Source organism: Acomys minous (assembly GCF_964271855.1).
Source record: "Acomys minous genome assembly, chromosome: 8".
Taxonomy (NCBI): Eukaryota; Metazoa; Chordata; class Mammalia; order Rodentia; family Muridae; genus Acomys; species Acomys minous.
In genome coordinates this window covers 126,396,333-126,414,660 of record NC_140489.1, presented here as the reverse complement: position 1 = coordinate 126,414,660, position 18,328 = coordinate 126,396,333, and the positions used below count along the sequence as shown (strand labels likewise).

General features: G+C 47.7%; 1 protein-coding gene across 4 annotated transcripts in view; it reads left to right on the top strand.

Moving 5' to 3' along the window:
* Positions 1-18,328, top strand: part of LOC311602754 (phospholipid-transporting ATPase FetA) — a 100,434-nt gene that overhangs the window by 75,624 nt on the left and 6,482 nt on the right. For all 4 annotated transcript variants that reach the window (XM_084791263.1, XM_084791262.1, XM_084791261.1 and 1 more), the window contains 8 exons: positions 4,145-4,307; positions 6,725-6,913; positions 8,381-8,496; positions 12,128-12,292; positions 13,795-13,906; positions 15,713-15,818; positions 16,161-16,308; positions 16,792-16,975. In XM_084791263.1, coding sequence (XP_084647389.1) covers positions 4,145-4,307; positions 6,725-6,913; positions 8,381-8,496; positions 12,128-12,292; positions 13,795-13,906; positions 15,713-15,818; positions 16,161-16,308; positions 16,792-16,975 — 1,183 coding nt within the window. The remainder of the gene's footprint in view (positions 1-4,144; positions 4,308-6,724; positions 6,914-8,380; positions 8,497-12,127; positions 12,293-13,794; positions 13,907-15,712; positions 15,819-16,160; positions 16,309-16,791; positions 16,976-18,328) is intronic.

Here is an 18,328-nt window from a genome sequence, read left to right as displayed (position 1 = left end):
CCCTCTCTTCAAGCATTTCTGTTTGCCCTTCTGAATGAGAATTAAGCATCCTACCTAGAATTCTGCTTGTTATTTAGCTTCTTTAGGTCTGTGGACTGTAATGTGGTTATCCTGTATTATGTGGCTAATACCGCTTATAAGTGAGCATATACCATGTGTGTCTTTCTAGGTCTGAGTTACCTCATTCAGGATGATCTTTTCTAGTTCCATCCATTTGCCTACAAACTTCATGATTTCCTTGTTTTTAATAGCTGAGTAGTATCCCATAGTGTAAATGTACTACAGTTTCTTTATCCATTCTTCAATTGAGGGGCATCTAGGTTGTCTCCACAGAAAAAGCTGCTGTGAACATAGATAAGCAAGTGCCCTTGTTGTGTAGTAGAGCATATTTTGGGTACCAGTATATGCCCAGGAGTGGTATAGCTGGGTCTTGAGGTATCACTATTCCCAATTAACTGAGAAAATACCAGATTGATGTCCAAAGTTGTTGTACAAATGTACATTCCCACCAGCAATGCAGGAGTGTTCCCATTTCTCCACATCCTCGCCAGCATGTGCTGTCACTTGAGTTTTTTACCTTAGCCATTCTAACAGATGTAAGATGGGTGCTCAGAGTTGTTTTGATTTGCATTTCCCTGATGACTAGGACGTTGAGCATTTCTTTAGGTGTTTCTCAACCGTTCAATATTCCTCTGTTGAGAATTCTGTTTAGCTCTATACCCCATTGTTTAACTAGATTATTTGTTTTATTTGTGTTTAATTTCTTGAGTTCTTTATTTTTTTGGATATTAGCCCTTTCTCAGATATAGGGTTGGTGAAGATATTTTCCCAGTCTGAAGGCTGTCATTTTGTTCTGTTGACACTGCCCTTTGCCTTATAGCTTCCGCATTTTTCATTAACCAATCAACTTTAAACTAGGTGGAGCAAGGACAGGTATGCATGAGAATATGTTTGTCTGAGAAGGGACCAAATCTTGGGGGCCAGTAATTAGTATTAAAATACATAGCAATATACCAATCCCAACAGGTTGGTTTTTTTTTTCCATATTCACATATGTGTTACAAGTTCAAAGTGGTTGTTACCTCCGGCTCATTTGATCCAGTCAGCATAATGTTGTCAATTCGGTGAGCCAGTGTGATATTCTGTAGAAGAGACAGATGATCAAGATCCCTTTGAATTAAGTTATGACACAGGACTGTAAAGTTAATATATCCTTGAGGTAAAACTGTAAAGGTATACTGCTGGCCTTGCCAACTGAAAGCACATTGCTTCTGGGGTCCTTGTGGACAGCTACCTAGAAAAAGGCATTTGCTAGATCAATAGTTGAGGACCATGTACCAGGAGGTGTGCTAATCTGCTCAAGTAAGAACTCCACATCTGGAACAGCAGCTACAGCTGGAGTCCCTCACTGCTTGATTAAGTTTGTGATAGTCAGCTGTCATTCTCCACAATCCATCTGTCTTCCGCACTTGGCCTATTTGGTTGGACACACGGCTGCTGCATCTTTCAAGTCCCTGATGGTGGCATTAATTTCTGCATCTCTTCCAGGGCTGCAAGACTGGTTCCTGATTCACTATTTTTCTGGCAGAGGCAACTCTGAGGGCCATCTTTTGACAAATGCTTCAGCCAACCATTCAAACAAACTTTGAATGCATTTCTTTTAGCTGTGTGAGCTTCCATATTAAACCTAGAGTCTCCACTCAGAGGGCGCACATCAATAAACTCAGCCTGAGCCAGTTTTATGTTCCTTCCACCAAAATCCCACACCCTTAACAACCATCCCCACACATATTCCCCAAACTTCTTCCCAAATGAACTAGCAAACAACACACACACACACACACACACACACACACCAAAAGTCCAAAATCTCTCCTGAGACTCAATGCTTGCATCTCTTCACTGTAATTCCCTGTAAAAATCAAAATGAAAAATATCACATACTTTGAAAATACAGTGGCACAGAACACACATTAGCAGTCTGACAGGGACGAGAGGAGGCATAGTTAGGAAATACTGGACTGAAACAAGGCTGAAACCCTGCAGGGCAAACCCCAGATTCTGCACCTCTGGGATCTGATGTGAAAGTGCCCTTCTGCCCACCAACTGCTTTTAGCTTCGTTAACTGCTGCACACTACTCTCTCTTGAGATTCCACACCCTGTGGCAGCTCTCCAGCCCAACTCTTACATATATGGAGGGGATAGCAGACAAAAAGCATAGTACTTGGGCTCTTTCTAAAGTCCTCTTGTTCACCTGACTCTCCATCCTGACATCTTTCCATCTCAGCAGATCTTGCTCTGTATTAGCATTTTAATGCCGTGTGTAGTGTCCAAATGAATTGGGGTACCTCAGTTAGCTACCCAATCGCCTATTATTTTTCCATGTTCTTTTACGAGTCATTATGCAAATGTATGCAAAGGACAGAAGAGAGAAGACTGGCTTAGCAGGAGCACCCACCTATGACAGACATCCTCTTGCACTCGCTGCTGAAGTCCAAAATAGCCAGGAGCTGGTAGACTCGGGGTTTCCCCATTTCAATCATGGTGATGGTCTCGCATGTGCGGGAGTGGAACACAAAGCCGAAGTTCCGAGTGGCCATGACAAGGGCACCTTCATCTGGTGACTGGGCCTGGTACACCAGCTGACCTGACAGGAGAGAGAGAGAGAAAGGCAACAGAGCCTACAGAGATGAGCGACTAAAGTCCACCCACAAGGGAAACCATATTCAAGTGGTTCTCAGAAAAGAGCCCAGATTGGGACACACTTTGTCAAAACCTCTTTCCCTGCCTAGCCCTAAAAGGCTAGGCTCTGTAGAACATGCCAGTCTATGAACTGCTGGAGCGAGTGCATGAAGGGGCCGATCCTGCAGAACCACAGCCGCAGGACCTCCACGACACAGGGACACAGCGCGTGACACACCACAGCTTACACAGCGAGATGCCTTCGAGTGTTTGCCTTCGTAGTCTCTGGGTGGGGAGAGGTTGCAAGGGCCGGAGGTGGGTTGGGAGGGGCGGGGAGGTGAGTGGGAGTCGGGTACATGATACGAAACTCACAAAGAATCAACAAAACATTTTTTTTAAGTATTCAGAATGCTTTCTCCAGTTTTTTTAGATGTATAGCACAACTTGTTCTCTCTCATGACTCTTTACCTGACCCCTCGGCTTAGTGTCCACAGCTGCCCTGCAGGGTCTCACTGTTTACCCCGCCATGTTCTGTTTACTGTTAGGTTGTGTTGTTGTGTGCTCTGCTTCCCCCTCCTATATCTCCACGTTACCCACTTACTTCTTTCTTTCTTTTAATTTTTATTTAATTTTAATTTATGTACATTGGTGTGAGGGTGTCAAATCTTGGAGTTACAGACAGTTGTGAACTGCCATGTGGGTGCTGGGAATTGAACCTGGATCTTTGGAAGAGCAGACAGTGTTCTTAACCACTGAGCCAACTCTCCAGCCCCCACCCACTTACTTCTTAAGTCTGTTCATGTTCTTTATATAGTAAAAAAATAACCCTCTTCCTTTCACTAACATGTTTATTGGCACTATTGTTCTCATTTTAAGTTTTTAGGTTCTTAGGGTTTTTTATTACATTTTTATTTATTGGGGGGTTGCCACAATGTGCATATGCAAACATGTTAACACACAGCAGTCTTGAAGTGTGCCACGTGGCACTTCCAATATTCTTCTCCAGTCCAGTTTTCCTCTGTGGGATCCAGTACAGTGATGTCATTGTGCCCAGGACCTATGCCTTTATCAGCCTGCTAAATCATACAGAAGAAACTAGAAAGAAGAGTTTTCTAAAAACCCCATTGTTAACAGAGAGTAGGCTGTCCTTCATACACTCAGGGTTGATTATCTGATAGGACTTGGGAACTAGAAAAGTCAAGTTGGAAGTCACCACTGATCATTTAGCGTAACAGGGCTGCAAGGGGCAAGAGGCCACTAAGCCATGCTTCCCTGGCGTACGTGAACGAACAGCCCAGGTCTGCGTGCAGGAACCCCGCTTCTGCGCCTTTGCCATCTCCCTTGCTCTCCCTGTTCTCGTTTCCTCACAGGTCTTGTCAGATCCCAGAAGCAGCCCCAGTGTGACACCCCACAAAGTGCACAGCTGTGGCTGAGAACTTTGCTCTGCTACTTCCATTCCAGGACGACAAGGTTGACTTCTCCTACAACCAGCTGGCCGACCCTAAGTTCTCCTTCTACGACAAAACTTTGGTGGAAGCCGTGAAGAGTGACGATCACCTGGTGTATCTGTTCTTCCTCTGCCTCTCCCTGTGCCACACGGTAATGACGGAAGAGAAGGTGGAAGGTGAGCAGTGAGCCTCGGGGACCGAGATTGGAAAGCGGGGTGGCATGGCACCTTTGTACAGCCTAACCTAAGAAGAAATGCTGAACAAGGAGGCGCCGACCAGCAGTGGAGCGATAACCGAGGTGGGCGGCTAGCGGAAAATAACCTCCTGGTTTAGTGAGAGTCAGTTTGACTAGGGGTCGAACGTGGTGCCGTCCAAGGACATTTTGATCTTGAAGACCTGTGGGTTCCAGAATAGATCCATCTGATCAGCCCCACTGTCTTTGACAAGACTTCCTGAAGCGTGAGTTCAGTCTTGGTCATCACCGGGCATCTTAGTTTCTTTAGTAACCAAATATGGCAAAGTCATCTACTTTCACCCAGACCTATTTTAGACAATGAATGAGAAACAACTGTTTATTCATTATTAAGTTTTTAATGTTCTTAAATGTTATTAATATTATTTAAGCGTGTGCATGTTTTGCCTGCATGTGTGCCTGTGCGCCACGTGTGTGCCTGTGCACCACGTGTGTGCCTAGTGCCTGTGGGGCCCAGAAGAGGGCATCGAATCCCTGAGACTAGAGTAATAGGTAGGTAGCAGTGAGCCGCCATGTGCGTGCTGGAAGTCGAACCCAGGTCGTCTTAAAATACACACACATGCAGACACACATCTTTTTTTGAGACAGAGTTTCTCTTTGTAGTCTTGTCTTAGAATTTGCTATGGTAGATCAAACTGACCTCCAGCTCACAGAGATCCTCCTGCCTCTGCCTCCTGGGTGCTAGAATTAAAAAGGTTTATACCACCACATCAGCTTAAGATTTATTTTTACCTGTATGGGCATTTTGCCTGCATGTATGTCTGTGTGCCATGTGCATGCCTGGTGCCCTCAGAGGCTAGAAGAGGCTGTCAAATCCCCTGAGACGGGAGCCACCATGCAAGTGTTGGGGATTGAACACAGATGCCATGGAAGAACAACCCATGCTCTTAACTGCTGAGCCATCTCTCCAGCCCTAAGAATTCTTGCAAACAAGCATTTAGGCTACCAAATGAATTGTATTCTCTCAACTCAATGCAGTTAATATTACCAGTAACACTGTGTGTTTGGGTATCACTTTACAGTTTTACCAATTGCTTTCATTTATCTTCCATAATCCCTGCAGCATCATCTAAGGCAGGCAGACAGGGGGCAAAGGACCCCATTTCACTGAGGACACTAAAGCTAAAAAGAGATCAAGGTCCTTGCCTAAAATCTTATAGTAGAAAGGACAGAGATAGGTAAGATCCCAAGTCTCCAGTCTCCTGGCCCTGTGAGCCCCCACCCCACCCCGCCTCGCTGGGACTGCCAGCAAGCAGCTAGTTAAAGCAGAAAGTAGTGTTGGTTGTTCAGTAGAGATATCTAAGCCTGACTTGAGATTATGTTTAGTTACCTTATTCACAAAGGTAAGTCTCTGGTGATGCCTTTTAAAAGAGCAAATGGCCTGCAGAAAATGCCTTTTCTAGGGGCCTTCAGCATCCCAGTTATAGCCTTCATAGACTTCATAGAGAAGAGCTCTGAGTAGTCTCATCATATATATTATTCTCTATTTTTACTAAACCATCAATCTTATCATCTTACATAGTGGAATTTGACAATTCAATTTTCCTCCATCAAGCTGTGTGATTCTGGAGGGAATGAAGGACCCAGAGGGTTCAGGAGCCCCACAAGGAGACCATCAAGGCCGGCAGATCTGGATGGGGGGGGGGGTTGCTGCACAAACTGTTGCACCAACCAAGGATACTGCATGCAGTGAACCTAGACCCCTGTTCAGATCTAGCCAACGGACAGCTCATTCTCCACAGTTGTGGGGAGAGCAGGACTGCCTCTGACATGAACTCTGGTGCCCCTGATTTGATCACTTCCCCTTGGTGGCGAGGCCCAGCAGGCCCACAGCGGAAGGGGAAGCAGGCTATCCCGATGGGACTTGGCATGCTGTGGTCATATTGTGGGGGAGGAGGTCTGTTCTGTCAGAAGCGGAGGGGAAGGCAGTAAGGTGAAAGAGGGAGGTGGGTGGGATCGGGAAGATAAAAACGAGGGGATAACAATCGGGATGTGGTCTGAATAAATTATAATAAGTTAAAAAAAATTTTTAAGTGTGATTCTGGACTCCGTATATTTGAGTGGAAGCCAGGAACTGAGCCATGTTGACCCACTACAGTTAGAGTAGCCACCCACCTGTGTGTGTACCATGTACTATGCGGCTCTGTCATACGAACTGAAGACTGTGAAGTTGGAAATAAGGCCTGGCCTTTTAGGGCGAGGCACGGAAAGAGGTTTTGACAAACTGTATCCCAGTCCAGGCTCCTTTCTGAGAGCCACTTGAATATGATTTCCCTTGTGGGTGGACTTTAGTCGCTCATCTCTGTAGGCTCTGTTGCCTTTCTCTCTCTCTCCTGTCAGGTCAGCTGGTGTACCAGGCCCAGTCACCAGATGAAGGAGCCCTGGTCACGGCCACTCGGAACTTCGGCTTTGTGTTCCACTCCCGCACATGCGAGACCATCACCGTGATTGAAATGGGGAAACCCCGAGTCTACCAGCTCCTGGCTATTTTGGACTTCAGCAACGAGCGCAAGAGGATGTCTGTCATAGGTGGGTGCTCCTGCTAAGCCAGTCTTTTCTCTTCTCTCTTCTGTCCTTTGCGTACATTTGCATAATGATTTTGTTTCATCTACACATGAATTCTTTCCCCCACTCACAAGGCTTCTCTCAGGTGTTTTGCCTCAAATACATATACACTTTATCTCATCTCTTTCCAATTGTCTCTTATATGTAAATAGGGACTTACTGCCGAGTGCTAAGTCCCTTCCCTGGGATTTCCACTAGTGACTTACCATCACCCTCAAACCCAAGTGAGGACAGAAAATTAATTCATAGAGCCTGAGCATGACAGAAGAGATGGGAGCAAATAAAATTACTGGCTCTCTTTACCCTTGGATCCAGACTGAATAATAACAATAACAGTTGTGTGCAGCCTGAACGTATAGCTCAGTGGTGACGGGCAAGCTGAGCATTCACAAGGTTCAATACCCAGGACCAAAATGAAAGTCATATATGTTTAGAGCATGTGTAAATGTTCATATTTGTTCTTATGCTCTAAAGCAGAATTAAAATTATTTACATAGCACTGGGCTGGGCCTGTAGCTCCATGGTGTAATATTTTCCTAGAGCCTTTGAGTCCCTAGGGTTGATTTTTTTTTTTTTAAGATTTTTTTTATTAAGTATACAGTGCTCTGCCTGCATGTACACCTGAAGGCCAGAAGAGGGCATCAGATCACATTACAGATGGTTGTGAGCCACCATGTAGTTGCTGGGAATTGAACTCAGGACCTCTGAAAGAGCAATTAGTGCTCTTAACCTCTGAGCCATCTCTCCAGCCCCAGGTTGATTCTTAATATAAACACACACAGAGACAATTTTCATTGTCTTAGGTAGAATTAATAATCTAAGGATGATTTAAAGTCTATAGCAGGATACAGACAGGCTAGATGAAAATAGCATTCTATACAGACGCTTTAGAATCTATAGATTTTATACATGGGGTGGTGTCCCATCCCTTGCGATACTGAGAGACAAACAGTGGTAATTAACGCCACCGTGCTCTTTGTAGTTTGGACTCAGACTGATGAGAAGGCCATCCTTGGTCCTAGTCTTGGTCTGAGCCCTGAAACTAAGAGTTCAGATGTGGCTGGAGTAGTGGTACATACCTGTAGTCTGTCATCTAAAAGGCAGAAAGCAAGACCATGGGTTCCAAACCAGCCTGGACTGCATATCAAGTTCCAAGCCTCAGATCAAGAAAAACGAAAACTCAGTATTATTCCGTTTCAGGACCTCCCACAGGGGATAGTGAGCCCACAGAGGAATTGTCTCCTGTAGTTTCTCTATCGCTGTATGAGCTTTGCTACTTGACTTCCCTGTGTCCATTGAGTTCTTAGCCTCCAAAAGTGGCAGTGCTATAACAAATGTTACAGGGACAGGCTCCTGACGTCCCTCAGTGAGCCCCAACAGGTTCCTAAGCAGCAGGCCTGTGCGGTGACTGCTCAATGTGTTCCTCTCTAGTTCGGACGCCTGAAAACCGGCTCATGCTGTTCTGCAAGGGGGCAGACACCATCATCTCCGAGCTGCTCCATCCGTCCTGTGCGTCCCTCTGTGAAGTGACCATGGACCACTTAGACGTGAGTCTTAAGGTGGCAGCAGATGGTAGCCATGGGTGGCTCCTCACATCAGGACAGGAATGTGTCCCAGTGTCAGGGTGTCTGTATAGGGCTGTGCTGCCATCAGCAGTCTTTGGTTGACCAAAGACTAAAGCTGTTTTATTTTGTTGTTTTCTCACTGATCACATTTCCAACTTCTGCGTCAAAGAACCGTGTGGAGCAAGAAGGCCCTAGAGGTCATACAGATCTGGTATTTGCTTCAGAATATGGTCCGCTGATGCGGAGGCCTTACACCACAAGACACATTGCCCTCAGGGTAAAGGTCAGAAAGCAAGCACAAGGCTATTTGATACCTCCCTCTGGTATCAAATCCCCAAGGCCACCTTCCTCTCCCTATCTTATTCTACTTCCACCCACTAGTGTTTGGGATATAGCATATAAAAAAGAGAGTGCCCCAGCCAGGCGCTGTGGCACACGCCTGTCATCCCAGCACTCAGGGAGGCAGAGGCAGGCAGATCTCTGTGAGTTCGAAGCCAGCCTGGTCTATGAGGCGACAGGACAGCCAGGACTACACAGAGAAACCCTGTCTCAGGAGAGGCGGGATGGAGTGGACCGAGACATCAGCCTGCTGTCACAAGAAAGGAAAACCAGATCAGTACACTCAGATTTCTACATCCTACCTGTATGTGCAAAAGGCAGCAGTTTCAAAAGATCAAAGGACAGGATGGAGAGGGAGGAGCAAATCAGTGAAATAGATTGTAGAAGAGTCTACCTTACTAGGCACTAACACACAGCTGTGTGTTAGAGAACAAAAAACCGGGAAACAGATGCAGAGATGTTTGACATCACTGTTCATGGAAACTGAACTAAAAGCCGGGCGCATGGTGCACGCCTGTAATCCCAGCACTCAGGGAGACAGAAACAGGCAGATCTCTGTGTGTTCGAGGCCAGCCTGGTCTACAAATCAAGTCCAGGACAGCTAAGGCTACACAGAGAGACCCTGTTTTGGGGGAAAAGAAAGAAAGAAAGAAAGAAAGAAAGAAAGAAAGAAAGAAAGAGGAGAAAATACAAATAAAAAGCTATGAAATACTGCTTTTCCCTACACCATGATGGCTCAAATCAGATGGCCAGACCATAATAAATGTCATCTAGGCATAGAAAAATATAGCCCTCATACACGGCACAGGCATTTGGGAATACAGTCTGACATCTCCTTAGAAAAGTAAGCACAGAGTCACATGAGTGATTCAGAAATTCCATTCCTAGTTATGTTTCCAGAGAAATGAGAAACATATCCAAAGAAAAAAATCATACTTGAATGTTTATAGCAGATTATTCATGACTGAAAAATGGCTGGAGTAACCCAAATGTCCTTAAATAGACAAAGGAGTTGATGAGATGTGTTTTTTTTTTCCCCTACAGAGCAATATTTGGTAATAAAAAAGAATGAAGTACATGCTGCTCTAGATGAACCTTGAAAACATGGTACATGAAAAAAGCCAAAAGATAGCATTTCATGATTCAACTTACAAATCTGCAAAGAAAGAAAGTTCTAGATAGGCTCAGCAGATCAAGCCTGGTAATCTGAGCCAGGGCCACAGCATGGAAGGAGAGGACCACCGCTGTCCACTGACTTACACACATGAGAGGGGTGGCGGGTGGGGGCCAGAGAAAGACAGACAGACAGACAGAGACAGAGGAAGAGAGACAGACAGACAGACAGAGACAGAGGAAGAGAGAGAGAGAGAGACAACAGAGACAGAGACACACACAGAGTTTAAATGCAAAACAGAGAAAGTAAATTAGTGCCTGCAGTGCTGGCAGAAGTCAGGAGTGGGGTGACGCTGATGCACATGTGTCTCTCTGGAGGTTAGTGAGCATGCTCCGGCAGGAGATAGTGGTGAGCACCATGTGTCTTACAGTATGTGAATTGCATATCAAGTGTTTAAGATGAATTATCTGGGTATGTATGTGGGTGAGTGGGCACCCCGACCAGTATAGAGGTTGGAAGACAGTTTGCAGGAGTCGGTTCTGTCCCCCCATGTGAGTCCTGGGGATCTAGCGCAGGTTGGCAGGCTTGGCAGCAGGTGCCTTCACCCACTGAGTGATCTTGCCAGCCCACACCTCAAGTAAGTGTTAAGAAGTCAGCGTGTGTCCCACCCAAGGCAGCACGTCCCTCTCATGCCATGCGAGAGTCTCTTATGGCCCGCTCTCTTATCTAGGGCAACTTCCCAGCGAGCATTTCCCCAGTCTACCTTCAAAGGATGCTCATAGAAGTACTTCAGACTTGGTCGGAAATACGAAAGTATGTGGACATGGTTCCTGACGCCAGCCTTAAGAGCCGCTTCTAACAGGCTGGACTACACTAAACACCACTAAAGGGCAAACCTGTAGGAGTTAAACTCCAATACACAGAAGCACAACTCCAGGCCACTAAAACAGGGATCAGCAGACAGGTTACATAGAAACAGGCCATGGTTCGCCACACACTAAGAGAAAAGAAAACCACACAAGTAGGAGTGAGAAGTGTTAGCGTAGTGTGTAAATTGATTTGTCAAGTGGATTAACAAATCTGTTGCTGTTCTGTCCTCTTAACTATATCCAATAGAAAACCAGTTTCTGCCACCATCACTTCCTTCTTACATCTCCTGAGACCTTCTCTGGCCCAACAAGACACATACTTAAGATTTGGTATTTTCTATATGTATTGCCTCATGTTTTTTATACATGGAATTAACATCAGCTAAGAAGTTGTACAGGGAATAAAAACATATTTCTCCAATCTTCTAATGCCAGTGAATTCTCACTGACTTTCCCCTATTAGTAATAGTGTAGAGCTGCTGTTGATGTTAAGGTGTCTGCTGTTAGCCCATCCTCAGATGCATGAGCTCTGCCCTCTCACCTAGCAGCCTCCTTACCACAAAGCATGCGCCCCTGCAGCACGGATGCCTAGGCCTAACTCCGATACATCTGTGACCAAGGGACAAGCACATACTAACTCACCCGAGAGAATGCATGCGCGCACATGAGGAAACTCATTAGCACAGTGGTCTATAGCTTCTGGGCTGCACAGTAAGGCGCAGCCAGACAGCAAGCGTCTGCTACCCGAGTTGTCCATTAAGTGCCTGACAAACAAAGGGTGGGGAAACTGAATGTGTATTTGCAAAAAGTAGTAACATCTTTTTACATATCATCATCGTACCACAACCCCTTCTTGGCTTATTACTCCTTCTGTTTTTATGCCATAATCACCATCCTCCTCTCTGTAAGGGGCACATTATTATCCAAATCATAGAAGAAAGAACCTGGAAGACTGGTTTTCCCCTGAATCACATAACAAATTCTAGGTAAACTATACTGGGGGCATTTTTTCAACCTTCTTATTTTCCCCATCCTTGCTTGGTTTTAATTTTTGAAACACAGTCTCACTATGTAGCCCAGGCTGACCTGGAACTTAGGGTCTTCCTATCTCAGTCTCCAAAATGCTACGATTACATACATGCATCACCTCGCCTGACTTCCTTGGAACATTTTGCTTAGAAAGCACAAGCCCAGGCCTGTGGTACTAACCAGGAACCCCCATTTTACAGGCGGATGGGCCCATATGTCAGCCTTGCCCAGCGTTGACTCGGCACACACATATGTCTTCCAGGACTTTGCCAGTGAAGGCCTCCGCACCCTCATGGTAGCTTACCGGGAGCTGGACAAATCATTTTTCCAGACATGGATTAAGAAGCACACTAAAGCCTGCCTGACTTTAGAAGATCGGGAAAGAAACTTAGCTGACGTCTATGATGAAATTGAGAGAGACTTGATGGTGAGCCTGAAGGAACTAGAGACACGCTGGGGGCGGAGGTGGTGGTGACAGCTCGTGGACTGAGCCAGGCTTCTAAGAGTGAGCCCCGCAGGACCAGTAGGCAGAGGCTGCCTCTGGGAGGAAGATAGGCAGGCTCAACAAGAAAGCCCCAAAATTCCATGCCTGGGAGACTAGGTACAGAAGTTCAGGCTGAGTGAACATACCCTGAGTCATCTAAATCTATGATGAAAATATTGTTCTGCCTATAGTTTTTTTTTTAAGTCCTTCTTACTACCTAAAATTTGCCCAGAGAAACTCCATAACTTGGGGCTAGGAACATAGCACAGTTGGTAGAGTGCTGGCCCGGCACACGTAAAGCCCTGGGTCTTGTCCCAAGCAGGGCATGGAGCAGGCTATGGGAGCACACAGCTGTAACTGTGGCCCTGGGGAGGTGGGGCTGGGAAACCATAGGAGGGCTCAAGCAGAGAAGCGAGAGAGCAGCTTAAGTCACCACTGTGTGCAGAGCAGCTCCCAAGGAGAAAGAAGCCAATAGTACACAGCTTTGTTCTTAGAAAGAAGTCAGTAGGATGCATGTGGATTGGCTGGGGGGCACAAGAAAAAGAGAAGCTAAGATGACTCAAAAAGAGGCGCATGTGTGTGTGCATGTGTGTGTGTGCATGTGTGTGCGCGCATGTGTGTGTGTGTGTGTGCGTGCATGCATGTGTGCATTACCAGACTCATCAGGCTAGCTCCACTGTAGAAAGACAACATGCTGGCAACAGCAGAAGGTGGTAGCCATCTCATCTTCCTTCTTGTCTGCCCATCTGAAGATCTAACAAAAACTCACTCAGTAGTTTGTCCATCTCCCAGCTCCTCAGTTTGGTTGTGGGACCCATCCCCACATCCACACCTTAGGAATTCCATAAAACAGGCTGAGGGTTAGACCAAGACCCTGGTCTCACTGGGATCGAGCCATGAAGCACCCTCAGCTCTTGCAGGGTTGCAGGGAAAGGTGGAGATGCGTCTTCTGGGACTCACCCCTTTCTGGGGCCAGGAAACCTGCTACCACATGAGGGGGAAGTGAAGGTACTAAGACGCGGATGATTTGGTGTGAGCACACAGCTTCATGTACCACTGGGGCAGGACTCTAGTGTCTCCAGTCTCTAATGCTGCTTCACTATATGGTTAAAAAAAAAAACACATGTGTACTGTCCGGCATAGTGACGCGCGCCTTTAATACCAGCACTTGGGAGGTGGAGGCAGGCTGACTTCTGTGAGTTCCAGGCTATCCTGGTCTACACCGTGAGTTCCAGGATTTGCCAGAGCTACATCTTGAAAACAAAAGCAAATAAGCAAGAGCTGTGTGTGTCAGAGGCTGAGTTCCCCGCCCCTACCCGAGACCCTTGTGCCAGGTCCATGAGCACGGAGCGCGGAGCGTGGAGGCGCCTGCGCAGAGTCTAGGTAGCACTTGGCGTTGCCGCTGGCATCCTTCCGCTCGCTAACCGATCATCTCCTATCTGAAGTTACTAGGAGCCACAGCCATAGAAGACAAGCTTCAAAGTGGAGTGCCTGAGACGATTGTCACCCTGAGCGAAGCCAAAATTAAAATGTGGGTTCTGACTGGCGATAAGCAAGGTAAAGGGACCAGCCTGCGCACAGCCCTCTCCCTGCCCACCCGGCCTTGGCTTTCCTTCCTCGCTTGGCAAGCCGCAGTGTATCCGAGCAGATGCCTGCCTCCCTCTCCACTTTTGTACATAACCTGTAGTTTACTCCGCCCTGGTGGTCACTTTATATCATTGTCTTTAGCAGGATCCTTTCCGTTGTCTTCCTACCATATGCCGGTCTCCTCTGAAAACCTTGACTGCTGCCGCCCCTGTTCAGCCTTCATCTGTCCACTGCTGTCTCTCTCTCCCTCGTGCCCGTGCTAATTTCAGCACAGTATACACTCAGCCCTCAGCTTATTCGTCCTCGCATATCCTAGCTTTATCTCACCCCTCTGCTCAGGGGCCGGCAGTGACTTCGTGACTTAAACATCCCTTTGGGCTTCAAAAACCTTGATACTCTTCTCTCCCGAGCTGTGACCATCACCCCCTTATGTTCCCCCGAACCCTGTCCCCACTCCTGGACATGGGTCATTTTCTCACTCAGAATTCCTTTGCTTCTCCTGGACAGCCCTATGAATCCCCCAAGGACTTCCAGTCAGACATTTCTGGGAAAATACGCATCTCTCTCCTGAATCCTGTTACACCTTTAGCCAGGATTTGGATTTAACTTTCTCCTTAAGTATTAATGTATTCCAAATTCCAGCTCTCTTCATATGAAGAAATGTTGCAACTTGAGCCTGTTGCTATCTTTACAAAATCTAGCATAGAAATAGGAACAGGACTGTTCAGAGAGACATGTCCACAGGCCAACAAGGTGACCCAGAGGGAGAAAGTGCTGGCCACCAAGACTGCAGTCACCTGACATCACTCCCTGAGACCAACATGGTAGAGAAAGAGAACAGACTCCACACATGCACATGGCACACACTGCCCTCTGACCCCCACACGTGCACGTGGCACACACTACCCTCTGACCCCCACACGTGCCCATGACACACACTGCCCTCTGACCCCCACACGTGCATGTGGCACACACTGCCCTCTGACCCCCACATGTGTACATGGCACACTCTTCTCTCTGACCCCCACACGTGCACGTGGCACACACTGCCCTCTGACCCCCACACATGCACGTGGCACACACTGCCCTCTGACCCCCACACATGCACGTGGCACACACTGCCCTCTGACCCCCACACATGCACGTGGCACACACTGCCCTCTGACCCCCACACGTGTATGTGGCACACACTGCCCTCTGACCCCCACATGTGTATGTGGCACACACTGCCCTCTGACCCCCACACATGCACATGGCACACACTGCCCTCTGACCCCCACACGTGTATGTGGCACACACTGCCCTCGGACCCCCACACGTGCACGTGGCACACACTGCCCTCGGACCCCCACATGTGCACGTGGCACACACTGCCCTCGGACCCCCACATGTGCACGTGGCACACACTGCCCTCTGACCCCCACACGTGCACATGGCACATGCTGCTCTCTGACCCCCACACATGCACATGGCACACACTGCCCTCTGACCCCCACACGTGCATGTGGTACACACTCCTCTGGCCTCTACACGTGTGCTATGGCACACTCATACACATTCACACAAACAGGGAGGCTTCTTAGAGAGACTAAGCCTGAGCAAGCTCGGCTGTTCCTAAGTGACTCCTAAGGCAGAGCCAGGTAGACACTCACCTGTCATTGACTACAGTTCACAGGAACAGAAAGTGCACTGCAACTGCACCAAGGCAAACGTGGACATCCATGTGACCTGCACTGTACGTACAGTCAAATGAGACATGTATTCCCCCTTCCATAGAGACAGCTGTGAACGTCGCCTACGCCTGTAGGCTATTCAAGGATGAAATGGATGGAGTGTTCACGGTGGAAGGCACAGACAGGGAAACTGTCCTGCAAGAACTCAGGTACACGCAGGAAAGCAAATTCCGTCTGGACCCAAGCCTTCCTTTCGCCTTTCCCCAAATGTGGCCCCCTCCACAGGAAAAAATGCCAAAAAGGAAACAAAACACCCAAAATGGTTGAGATAATTTTATAAAGAGGCGTTTGGCCTAAAGAACTCAGAATGCGGGTGGAGAAGTGTGAACATGGCGGCAGAGGCCTCAGGCGGGGGAGCCATGTGCTGTTCTGCAGAGGCCCCGGGCCTCCCTTGCTCACTTCTGCCTTGGGCGCATCCTGTTGGTTTGTTTTTTCCTCCGGAAGCTGTAGCGCTCAGATGAGGCACTGACCGTGCTTTTTTTGGCTTCCAGGACAGCGAGGGAGAAGATGAAGCCTGAGTCTCTACTGGAATCAGATCCCATAAACATTTACCTCGCCAGGAAACCCCAAATGCCCTTCAGAGTCCTTGACGAGGTGCCCAACGGCAGCTATGGCTTGGTCATCAATGGCTACAGTCTGGTGGGCAGCACACAGCGACAGCTCTGTTTCCTTGTCTCAAGGCATTCCACCCCCAGGTCCAACCCAACTCAGGGGAACTCCATCCTTTCCCTATTTTACGAGTCACCCTACTCCCCTTCCCTGGGGTACCCCTTTTACCCGGAAGACATCTAAGAAAGAAAAGCCAAAGAAAATCGCTTCCTTACTCTACACCCACCCTTCTCTGCTAACATGGCTGGCTACTCAGGGGAGGGGGCACAGGAGTGGGGCAGGTCCCTCAGGAGCCGTGTGCCTGACGCCTGCTGACCACCTTGGCGCCATGAGAGGCCCTGAATGGTTTCCCACTGGAGGCTCAGCCAGATGTCACCCAGAACTAATTCAAGAGGCGGGCCCCCTGGCGGGTAGAGCACCTCGTGAGGAGCTAGGCCTGCCCTAAAAAAGACAGGCGAGGACCCGCAGAGCCTTTGGGGTAACACGCTGAGTGAGTGTGTCCTGGTGCTGCAGGCCTATGCCCTAGAAGGGAACATGGAGTTGGAGCTGCTACGAACAGCATGCATGTGCAAGGGGGTGATCTGCTGCCGGATGACACCCCTTCAGAAGGCCCAAGTGGTCGACCTGGTGAAGAGGTACAAGAAGGTGGTGACACTGGCCATCGGGGATGGGGCCAATGACATCAGCATGATCAAAGGCATGTGAGGGGGAGGGGGGCAGTAGCCCCCACCTGTGGCCTATCCCCCTTCCTTCCTCCATGGGTAAAACTGATCTAGCTGGTTCCGTGCGCACTGTTGACTTAGAAGCATGCACTTACTGTTTGCAACTCCTTTACCCTGAGACTGTCACTTAGATCTAGGTCCATAGACACACACAAACTCAGATCCATTCACTTGTTCGGTGACAGGTAAGTGCAGACACGGATGTGCATGGCCGTACATGAATATATTCACACCCTCACGTCACAGCAGCCTGTGCAGCTGCCATCCCAGCTGAAGAGATGGCAGAAGTCTGCAGAAAGAGCCTCTTGGCAGGAGTCAGCCATTTTCCCTATTTTTTTGAAATCTGTGGTCTTAAGGTCATGCTCCTTAGAACCTGCTGTGCCTCCCCCGCCTGGAGGGGAGTCGGCAATTTACTGTAATTCCTTTCAGAAGAAGCAAACAGCTAAACTTTTCTGGTTTAAATTTCAAGTGCATCCCCAGAGAGTTGTTGATCTCTAAAGTATGAACAAAACCTCACCAGATAGCCCAGCCTCTGCGTCAATTCTGAAAGGGTTCCTGTTCCAATCTTTGGGGCTTTAGAAAGTTGAGTTATCCTAGCTGGGCGTGGTAGCACAAGCCTTTAATCCCAACTCGAAGGAGGCAGAGGCAGGTGGATCTCTGAGTTCAGGACCAGCCTGATCTACAGAGTGGAGTTCTGGGATACACAGGAAAAACCCGGTCTCTGGGAAAAAGAAAAGGAAAACTCAGTTCATCCTGTTAAGCAATCGTGTAGGTGTACATGAGAAAATCAGTGAACGTGACCAAAAGTGTGAATTTCCACAAAGTAATTACAGATTTTAAGAAATTCAGTCTTGGGAGGCAGAGGCTGGTGGATCACTGTGAGTTCGAGGCCAGCCTGGTCTACAAAGTGAGTCCAGGACAGCCAAGGCTACACAGAGAAACTCTGTCTCAAAAAACAAAAGAAAAAGAAAGAAAGAAAGAAAGTTAGTTCAGTCCTATATCCTACCAGTACAATCTTGCTTTATCCAACAAGAATCATTAAGTCCCCTGAAGAGTTTATTTCTCACTAACAAAGTATGCACATTTCCTCTGAATGGTTACATTTTAGCCCCTTAAATAATGTGGGTAATTAACTATTGTATTAGATTGACATTCATTCTGTACCCTCCGTTCACCTAAGTAGCTTCTGTGGATAACAAGGAGGAATTTAAATCTCCTTTATCTGAACAGTAAGAAAGAGCCCAGGTGGCAAAGGACAGCCCTGCAGTGCTGGCCACAGCAAGCGGTCTAAGTGACAGAGTCCAGAACAAAGTGCAGAAGGGGCTGCT